General features: G+C 37.4%; 2 protein-coding genes across 2 annotated transcripts; one reads left to right on the top strand and one right to left on the bottom strand.

The window, feature by feature from the left end:
* Nucleotides 1-255: 255 nt before the first annotated feature.
* Nucleotides 256-4,020, bottom strand: LOC136218486 (two-component response regulator-like APRR9). The gene is made up of 8 exons (XM_066005375.1): nucleotides 3,719-4,020; nucleotides 3,276-3,437; nucleotides 3,060-3,190; nucleotides 2,800-2,955; nucleotides 2,110-2,281; nucleotides 1,708-2,023; nucleotides 778-1,489; nucleotides 256-604 (listed from the first exon to the last, which is right to left on the bottom strand). Exons 1-8 carry the CDS (start codon nucleotides 3,954-3,956, stop codon nucleotides 479-481), a joined length of 2,013 nt encoding a protein of 670 aa, XP_065861447.1. The 5' UTR covers nucleotides 3,957-4,020; the 3' UTR covers nucleotides 256-478.
* Nucleotides 4,021-6,143: 2,123 nt separating this feature from the next.
* Nucleotides 6,144-7,020, top strand: LOC136218487 (uncharacterized). Its single transcript, XM_066005376.1, has one exon. The coding sequence runs from the start codon at nucleotides 6,261-6,263 to the stop codon at nucleotides 6,870-6,872; it is 612 nt and encodes a 203-aa protein (XP_065861448.1). The 5' UTR covers nucleotides 6,144-6,260; the 3' UTR covers nucleotides 6,873-7,020.
* Nucleotides 7,021-10,670: the final 3,650 nt, after the last annotated feature.

Genomic DNA, 10,670 nt, shown 5'->3' on the forward strand with positions numbered 1-10,670 from the left:
AAAGCTATAAAGACAAACAGAGAAACACACCATTATATTAACATCCAAAATCTCATGATGGTCCCTTCCCTAGCAAAGACAGATCTTCAAAGATTGTTAGAATTGTTTGTGAAGGATGTATTGGAATAAGAATAAGATGCCACCTGTTTCATCTTCTCATATGTTTGATAAAACTTAATCGGGACAAGACAAACAAATAACATTTCATTTGACTCAACGATTCACATCATTATTCACTTCTACTTTACTTTCATGTGCCAACTCATTTTTATGCATATGTATTGAGATTGAAAGGATGATAAATGACTATACAAAATGCCTATAAAGTAAAGGATAAAGGATAACTAATACATGTATGGATGTGATGCCACAACCCTTAAACTCTACCTTGTTTCCATGCTATACAAAAATAAACAAACTCGGAAACAATCCGTTCCTAGTCTAACATCTATATAAACTGAAACAACATACATATCAGCTAACCCTCTATAGAATTGTGATGGTGCTGCTTGCTTTCGGCTGGTTGCGGTGCAATTTGTCGAACAAATTGTCCTTTCACCCTAGGCCGTTGCTCTGCTAGTTTTTTCCTACTCTCATACCGAACCTGTGGATAAAAATTCCGTGAGAAATTTACCACACAATTTCTACATCATTTACAACTGTCATCATATGACATTAAGTACTATCTTCCTCTAAGTTTAAACTAGACACAACTAGTATTATTTGCTATAATGACTCATTATTATGATATACTGATGATAATTTTGTGCAATATACCTTTTTCTCATAGCATCTATCTTTGCGCTTCAACCGAAATTTGTTTAGAGCTGCTTCTCTCCGTATAGATTGCTGCACATCAGCATTGTGTAAAATACCATTTTCACCTTTCCTCTCCGTCGCAGCCCTTGCAATCGTGACCTGATCAAAATTGCTATTACTGCCAGATGTGCTTCTATAGCCCATGTTAAGATGACTTGTCCCACCATTACATAAGCTACTAGTTGTACTCTGATCAGTGGTAGGAGATATATGTCCTCTATCCTCCAAAGATTCAAACTTAAGGTCTTGCTTTTGGAGAGACCGATTAGCCGAGTCATTAGCAGTTTTACAAAGTTGATATATATTTTCAGAATTACTTTTCCAAGTTGATTGGTAAATTGGATTCACTTCGGAGTTGGGCTCCAGCTGGTTGCCTGAACTTGTACTCAGTATTGGTGATGCACCAGATTGTTTACAAAAAGTTGGAGAAAATATGGACCCATAGCTGGTACAAAGATTATTTAAGCTTAGACCATTAGATGAACTTTTTACAGGAAATACTCTTTGTTCTCTGGTTTGACCATTGGCCAGAGAGATGATGCTTCTTTCACTTCTTGGTGAAGGACCAGAATTACTGGAGAATTTTCTCCTAGAATTGGCTTCGAGTCCTCTCTCATTAGAAACACTTGACATTGTTAAATGTCCAGGTTGGAATGGCTTGCCAGTATACCTGCATAAAACATCATTGTATGATAAGAAGAGATTCATAAATCAGTGAACTGAGGAAAATGATCACCATGTATTATTTTGGGGAAAATGGCTTTTGAAATTGTTGAATTTAAAAAATGCTTCAACACGGAAAGGCACCCTCCCACAGGTGAAATCTATTTATTTTCCAACTAACTGAAACAGAAATCACATAAGAAACAATATAAGAATGAAACTTACGGTGCAAATGCTGAAGCATTGGATTGTCTAAGAGTACATTTTTCTTCTATGTTTTGAACCTCAAAGCCAGTAGGACTGTATCTTGTCAAGCAAAGATCCAAGTGTGGGGAAAATTCAAACTTGCTTTTGGCAGTACCTGTAGAAACATTGTGACTAACAGATGTTCCCATGAAGTCAATAGCTTCTCTAGAATAAGTGACAGGAACACGATTTTCACCACCCTCAAGCGTAATATTATCATGTATTCTTTGGCTTTCTGGTTCAGCATCCTCATCCACAATCATCCTGTTTATGTCCTGGAAGGCAGCTGCTGATCCTAATTCAAATTAAACAGACAATCTTAGTCTTTCCTAGAAAAAAAAAAACTCATGCAATGCTGGATGATTGCAAAAATGTTTTTACCCTCAGCTTCGTGTTCATGCATAGCCAATTTCTGACTAAAGTCCCTGCGTGCTTCATGATTCTGCATTCTTATGTCATTTGGTGAAAGTTCTCCCCATACTGGCTGCAAAATGTCATTTATGTTTTCCGAAGGGGTACTATCAGCTTTTGCATCTGGCTTCGTACAAGAGCTCTGAAAGAAACAGCAAGCATGCCGTTAGAATAAAATTCATGTACCAAACCTGAACTGAAGTGTAGTCCTTTAACTAGATATGGGCTCACAGAAACAGAAATCTAGAACATGCAATGGAGGCACTCATAATTTTAGATGGACATTAGATAATTTTATACTTAACTGATGTGTCTCTAGAGCATATTTACAATTTAAATGATGATTGTACTTTTCGCTCATTTCAACTAAGAGTTTCATCAGAATATACAAGATCTGAAATTCATAACAAAACTTTTTTAAATCAAGCTAAAGCAGGAAAAGAAAAGGCTGTTTTAGCCAGATCATAAAACTGAGGAACCAATTCAGGTTACGTAAAATAAATTCCGAACTAAGATCTTATGCACCCATAACCCAGTCAACTTAGGACGAAATTTGAACTAATTTTATTAATGTAACATAGATAGTTATAGCTCGAACATATCAAGTACCAAAGCAAACGAATTTCAAGCTCATTGTAATACATCGAATAAAGCACTAACCTGAGCATCGCTTCCTTTATCAATGCACTCTTTATTGTTCTGAATAAGACCTATGCCACGACTTGAATAATTACTTGCAGTATTATTTTCTGAAGTAGCCTCAACTTTACCCTGTCCAACACTATCATCATGGGGGCTATTCGCTCCAGCAAGAGACTATAAGAACCACAGTAACAAATTAAGACTTGGTTAGAACATAAGATTATATTACTTACTAGTTACACGAAAACAAGATAGAATTGGAGTGCATAGAGCAGTACTGATTGTCTTCTCCACACATGCTGCCACAAATTTCTTAGTTCATTTCTCCTTATAGGCTTAACCAGATAGTCAGCAGCACCTCTCAACATGCATTTATAAACTGTGCTAATTGAATCATGTGATGACATCACTGCAAATTCACCAAAAACAAATGTCAATTTAAATTTCTACAAATAATTCCAGTGCATATAGAACTTTGAATTTTCATATCTTACTTATAACTGGTATATGTTTACAAATGTCATGCTCCATAATAAGAGATAGAAGGGCATATCCAGATATTGAAGGTAAATCCACTTCAGTCAAAATGAGGTCTATATTGTTAGGTCTTCCTTTCAGAATCTCCCATGCCTCTAAGCCATCAGAAACAGCTGCAACTGCTCGAAACGAGAACCAAGTTAATCTCAGTTTGGAGTATAACTTGTGAATAATTAATTAGGTTTTCAAGCAAAGTTTGTAAGGTGAGTTATTTTTTTTTTTTCTTAAATATTTTGTACTTAGCAAATGAAACTTTCATGAATTTAAATTTGACAACTTTAAATGGATTTAACCAAAATCAACTTTACCAACATGATTGTTCAATTGAAGCAATATATCAAGTATCAACCAAAATCAACTATAGCCAGGATCGCAAAGAAGAAGGAAAAAAGTAACTGACCTTTGTAACTACATTTCCTAAGTAGAGCAACTATTATCTGCCTTGTAGAATCATCAGCTTCGACCAACAAAACCCTGAATTCCATCCTAGGAATCAACTTCTCCCATCTTAACATGAAGCCATTACGCGAAGAATGACCTTTTCTCTTTTTCACTAAAGGGCTATGTGTCTCCTCAAATTCATCTATCTTCTTCTTGTCCTCGTAACTACTCATCATCACCACTTCGCCCATGGCCATGATCTCAGTTAAACTCCACTTCTCCTCTCGTGAAAAATCTGACTTCTAATATAAAAAGTGAAATCCAACGGACAAAGATAGAAAGTCGATAGATATCTGACGGTCCTAACCCCCAATAAGCAAGCAAAAATATCTGGGTAGGGGCCCATATGTTGCCACGTCAACAATTGTTTTAAAATGGCCACTAGGGCATTGGGTGGTGTATATTTAAAGGTTGGTTTTCCCTGTACAAATTTTAGATATTTTCTGATATTTTCGACCACCTCTTGCTTCCATTCATATCATATTATATAGACATTTCTTATGGAAACACTTCCGTATCACCCACCACTAAACTAACTTCATTTACCTTAAATAACACTTCCATAACTACATTTTCGATTTGTATGAACAAAGACTGTTACTGATACTGTAATGGATTTTTCCCAACAAATCACACTGTAAAAAAACAGAGAATATAATGGATTCTACCTAAACTATTATTTTTATTAATATTATCCCGAAAAGGCAACCAAAATGAATATAAAAAAGATATTGTTTGGGACTGGCTATTTAAGAATATCTGATAAATTATTGTTAACTTTTATGTTCACTTATTCAATTATATGAATGTTTAATTTTGATGTTTTTTTTCTTCCACAAATGATTCTCCAAAAGAATTTAGAAAGTTAATATAAAGATGAGTTATTGTGTTCACTCATGGTATGAATATAAGATCAGCTTTATTTTCAATTATGATTTTCATTCTCACATATGAGTAAAGCAGGAAAGAAAACCGAAGCATCTATGCAGTTTTTTTAAATATAATTATGGCATAATACATCATTTGCCCCTTGAACTTGTCCAAAATAGTTGATTGGCTTCCTGAACTTTCAAAGTGTCTTGATAACCCCCTGAACTTATATAAAATGTAATCAATTAATCACTCGGTTGTAAAAAAAGTAAGTTAAATACGGAAGATATGTTGCACGCATCTTAAAAAAGTAAAACAATCAAGGCCGGGGTATGCGATTATAATATTAGAGAAGAAAATGTTTTATAGTTGAATAAGTAAGAAATTCTTTTTTAACATGTTTTAATCTATTTTGTGAAGTATGTGATAACATTCCAAGACACGTGTAACATATCTTCCACATTTGACTTACTTTTTTACAACCGAATGATTAATTCATTACATTTTACGTCAGTTCAGGGGGATAACTAAATATTTTATGCAAGTTCAGGGGGCTATCGATACACTTTGAAAGTTCAGGAGGCCAATCAACCATTTTGGACAAGTTCAGGGGGCAAATGATGTATTAAGTCTATAATTATTGTATTGATTAATGTTTTAACACTATTATTAAATTTTAAATTTAAAAACTACCCCTATTTTAAAAGGATTATGTCGTTGATTGATGACAAAAGTAGTTTAGTATTTGAAGAATTTGACACAATTGTAAACTTTTTAACAAGTATGAAACAGTTGTAACAAAGCCTTGAATTCTTGATTTACCCTAATAAAATGTCATTCAAAGAAACTAGGCCTAATTGGAATGAGATATGAAAATGGGCCGCAACATGTCCAAATTGTGAAGTAGGCTCTCTAGATAGGGGTGAGCAAAAAAACCGGTAACCGATTACCGAATCGATAACCGAACCAAAATTTTAGTTTGGTTCGGTTATTTTAATATTTTGGTTCGGTACGGTTTTGATTTTAGCTTAATTTGGTAATCGGTTATCGGTTCGGTTATTGAAAAAAAAATATCGGTGTAACCGATAACCGACCGAATTTATTATATAAATATAAACAATATAATTTTATCTTTATATATATATAAATAAATAGTCCAACCCTAAAAAATACACTTTTATCTTTGTATATATATATTTTAGTTTAGTAGCCTTTAATTTATTCAATTGTAACTTTTATACAAGAAAATTAATTAAATAAAAATGTACAAAAATTTAAATATTTCAATTTTTCGGTTATTCGGTCGGTAACCGAACCGAACCGAAAATTTTCGATTAAATCAAATTCGGTTACCAAACTTATTCGGTTCGGTTCGGTTCGATTATAAAAATAGAATAAATTTCGATTCAGTTAACCGACAGTTCGATTCGATTAGTAACCGAACCGAACCGATGCTCACCCCAATCTCTAGAAAACAAAAGCTGTGGCTGTGAAAAGCACACACATTCGTCTAATCTATCTATTGTTTTGATTTGTTTTTCAAAATCACGGCTCTTTCTCTTCTTCTTCTTCCTCTTCTCTTCGGCCCTTTTATTTCCCAAAATTCTCGTCGGTTTCTTCAAATCCCTTGGATGTCGTTTTCCAAAAAAAACAATCCATTTTCCAGCCCACAATCCCTGTCTGAGTGGCTGAGGCCTCGTTTGCCTTCCGAGTCATTTGCCTCCTGGGGTGTGAAACCGGGGACGAAGAACGTTCATAACCTCTGGCTTGAGGTTTCACAGGGAGAGACGATTCTTGCTGACTCCACCCCTCCAATCCGTACTGTTAGTGTTGTTAGTGTCCGGATTATTGGTAAAAACAATAAAATTCTTGTTGAATCGCATCAGGAATTATCAGATGGTAGTGTGCGGAATCGATGCAGACCCTTATCGGAGAAAAGGAAAGGCGATGAGAAGTTTGAAGGTGCGGTGTTTCGAGCTATCAAAGAAGAGCTTGGATCCTATGATGTGATGATTTTGGGTGATTCGTACAGGGAGAAAGTGGAGGAGCGTGATTCTCTTTCATACCCGGGTTTGCCGGCTCGTTATGTGTTACAGTGTGTGGATGTGAAGGTGGATGGATTGCCGGAGGAAGAGTTCTGTACAGATGAGGCGGAGGAGTATGCTGATTCGACTGCCGATAAAGCATTGTCTATAAAAAAGCACTTCTGGAAATGGGTTAGTTATGATTCGGTTCACTTTTGATTTCTGTATTGTATTGTCTAATCTGAGAACCAACTTAGAATTATATTTGTGGTTCCTTTAAAATAACCATTTCAGAATGCCCTCTTTTATCAAATGCTCCAATTGCCCTGTTTTTTCCAGGGAAACTGAGTGCTGTGAATTTGTTTTATTAACTGTGCTAATGCTAGTGAAAGGCTGGATAATTCATCTTATTACATTAAATGTATAAATCACATATGCTAGTGAAAGGGTGAAATCATATACAGTAGATACTCTATATTAGAATAACCTCCCAATTGTTATACAAAAGTTTGGTCCCAAGTGCTGAGAGTCTTTATTATACCAACCTCTATATAGGAATAACCTCCCAATTGTTATACAAATAGTCCGGTCCCAAGTGTATTCCTATATAGAGGTTTTACTGTATCAAAGTGCGGCCGAATTCAAATCGAGCCCCAACAGATTTTTATCTAAAAATGCTTAACCCAACTCGCTATTGATTTATGCCTCAGTCCATATATACTCATCTAAATATATATAATTTTTAATAATAAAAAGTAAAATTTATACTTCAAAATAAATATTAATATATAAATGATAAGGGATATGGGGTAAACCCAATCCAGCTAAACCCAACCATAACTAAAGGGCCCCAAAGAAAATACTCCCCGCTTATAAAAAGGGAACAAGTCAGCCATCATAGAGGTCTGGACAATCTCTCTCTTATTTATTACCTCTCTATCTCTCTCATTATCGAACACTAACTTGATCGTCACAGTGGCTAGGGACCGTTCCTAGAACAGAGACGACGTTCGCATCCCGAAAACCCACAACTACTCCATATCTCTAATATTTAGCTCAAAATAGTTTTTACACCATAAATACCAAACTAAAATTTAATAATCACAAAATCATTTATCAATTAATTATCTCAAAAACCCAAACAAGCAACATATATATATATATATGTACATATCATTTTACAAAAGCTAACTTAATATAAATGATATCGAAATAGGAAATAAATAAGCGTATAATGAATATTTAATAGTTATATACTCCCAAAATAATTTTAATAAATATATTACATAGCTATATACATATATACACAAGATTGAGTATCAAAAAGTTGAGAAAAAAGGGTTGAAAAGGCAATTCTAAAATTCCAGCAGCTTTAGCGACGGAAAATCCGTCGCTAAACAACTATTAGTGACAGAAACAGCAGAATTACAGAAACAGTCCAATACTTTTCAGATTTATTAAAAAACTTTAGATCCACTCTATTCTATCATTTTGGTCCCCGAACTACCCAAATCGGGTCATAGTCTATAGCGGAGCCTCCCAAAACGATGTTTTATTTCAAAGCGTTATTCGGAAATATTTTTAAAACCTATATTTACAACGTCTTAATCCCGAACTACCCTTAAATCAGGTCACGGTTCGTGTTGGGACTTTAAAATGAGGTTTTTATTTCAAAACAAAATAAAACATTTATTTAATACGAGACGGGAATTAAATAAATACGGGAAAATAAATAAACCTGATAAATAAATAACTAAATAAATAAATAAAGAAACAAAACTATAAATAAAATAAATAGATGAAATAAATAAAACGAGTCTAGTCCTCGGATAATACCTCAAGGTCGGTATTGACGGCTTGATGTCGGTCGATTCCACGAATTATGATTTTTTTGGTGTTTTTTATGATTTTGGTAAAATATTTAACTTTTAGGAATTTTTGATTTTTTTTAGGAAAAAAAATATTTTTCCCAAAAAAATTCACTTTCTCTCTCTAAAAAATGTTTTAGAGTGAGAAGCTCTCCCAAAAATCCCCCCTCCCAAATGCATGGAGATCCGTGCCTTTTATAGGAACGGATCCCGAAGGTTGGGCGTCGCCCGACGGGAGTTGGGCGACGCCCCACTCAAGTTGGGCGGACGCACAACCTTAGTTGGGCGAACGCCCAACCTCTGTTGGGCGCGCGCCCAATAGCCGTTGGGCGTTCGCCCCACGAATGTTGGGCGTTCGCCCGACGTCGTTGGGCGTCCGCCCAACGAACGTTGGGCGTTCTCCCATCGAACGTTGGGCGACGTCCATCGTGCGTCGGGCGACGCCCAACGCTCGACGCCCACCGTCCGACCAACGCTCGGCTCGTCGGGCGGGCACTTGACGCGTCGCGCGTCGTTATTTTCGGAGCGACGTTGGTCATTCATCGGCCGACGCTCGACCCCGGGGCCCTCTCATTTATCGATATGACGATGAACGTGCCCGACCTTACTCAGGAAATGCTGAATTTGTTAGCGGGGCTATCACATGCCGGCTCTCCGAGTTTCCCTTTGATTTTTAAATTTCTTAACTAATGGAATCAACCGCTTTAGCCGTTTGTCGTGGGTTTTCGTCACAGGTCCTCCGACTCGGTGTCTATAGTTGCCCCTACTTTTCTATTTTGACAGTGATGTGTGTGTTTTGAAAACGTTTTTCGCGAACGCAACACATGCAATGGAAATATATTAAAGTAAAAGACACATATAGAGTAGGAGGAGGAATACCTGATCTCTGCGCCGCATGCTCCTGCGTTGTCTTCAATCTTCACTTTGGCTGTCCCGTCCTTGCATCTGAATCGGCTGCCGGCGGACGCTCCTTCTGGGGACCCTAGTCTCTAAATCGACCGTAGGTAAAATGGCTCTTTCTAGCAACCCTGGTCTCTAAATCGACCGCAGGTAAAAATGGCTCTCTCTAGCAACCCTGGTCTCTAAATCGACCGCAGGTAAAATGGCTCTCTCTAGCAACCCTGGTCTCTAAATCACCGCAGGTAAAATGGCTCTCTCTAGCAACCCTGGTCATCGACCGCAGGTAAAATGGCTCTCTCTAGCAACCCTAGTCCTCGATCGCAGGTAAAATGGCTCTCTCTAGCAACCCTGGTCATCGACCGCAGGTAAAATGGCTCTCTTTAGCAACCCTGGTCATCGACCGCAGGTAAAATGGCTCTCTCTAGCAACCCTGGTCATCGACCGCAGGTAAAATGGCTCTCTCTAGCAACCTTGGTCTCTAAATTGACCACAGGTAAAATGGCTCTTTCTAGCGACCATGGTCTCTAAATCGACCCAGGTAAAATGGCTCTTTCTAGTGACCCTGGTCTCTAAATCGACCGCAGGTAAAATGGCTCTTTCTAGCGACCCTGGTCTCTAAATCGACCGCAGGTAAAATGGCTCTTTCTAGCGACCCTGGTCTCTAAATCGACCGCAGGTAAAATGGCTCTCTCTAGCGACCCTAGTCTCTAAATCGACTGCAGGTAAAATGGCTCTTTCTAGCAACCCTGGTCTCTAAATCGACCGCAGGTGTGTAGTGATGCATATAGATGGGTGGATGTAGCCTAATCTATGGATGCGTGTAACCACCTATGTGTGTGTATGCAGGTGACTGTGCGTGTGTTTGAGTGTATGTAAGCGTGGCCTATGCATTTTGCTTTATGCGGATGTATGGACAGGTGTGTATGCAAACTATGTATGTGCGGATGAGCTGGTCGAATGGATTCCCTTTTCATAGGCTTGAGGGTTTTGGTAGTTTCAGATCGAGAAACGACGTTTCAGGCCATCCCCAGGGTGTGTAAGGATGAGGACGAGCATAAGTTTGATAAGGATGAGCTTGTGTCAAGGGGCTATCGCCTTTAACCCGAGATTGATGTATTCATTTTTTCCCTAATTTTCGCTTGAGCCGCCCTTTTCGGGTTTTCAACTCAACGGGATATCTCTGATATTCTCTATCTCTCCTTTTGCATGAACCGCCCCTAGGGGTTTTCAATTCATCTTTTCTATATCT

Source organism: Euphorbia lathyris, chromosome 2, assembly GCF_963576675.1.
Source record: "Euphorbia lathyris chromosome 2, ddEupLath1.1, whole genome shotgun sequence".
Classification (NCBI taxonomy): domain Eukaryota; kingdom Viridiplantae; phylum Streptophyta; class Magnoliopsida; order Malpighiales; family Euphorbiaceae; genus Euphorbia; species Euphorbia lathyris.

Excerpts from the sequence above, each read along its gene's own strand:
- LOC136218486 (XM_066005375.1), bottom strand. The coding sequence starts at position 3,956 with ATGGCCATGGGCGAAGTGGTGATGATGAGTAGTTACGAGGACAAGAAG. Across the intron at positions 3,191-3,275 it reads TAAACATATACCAGTTATAA|TGATGTCATCACATGATTCA; the intron begins GTAAGATATGAA and ends GTGAATTTGCAG. Across the intron at positions 2,282-2,799 it reads ATAAAGGAAGCGATGCTCAG|AGCTCTTGTACGAAGCCAGA; the intron begins GTTAGTGCTTTA and ends TGTTTCTTTCAG.
- LOC136218487 (XM_066005376.1), top strand. The coding sequence starts at position 6,261 with ATGTCGTTTTCCAAAAAAAACAATCCATTTTCCAGCCCACAATCCCTG.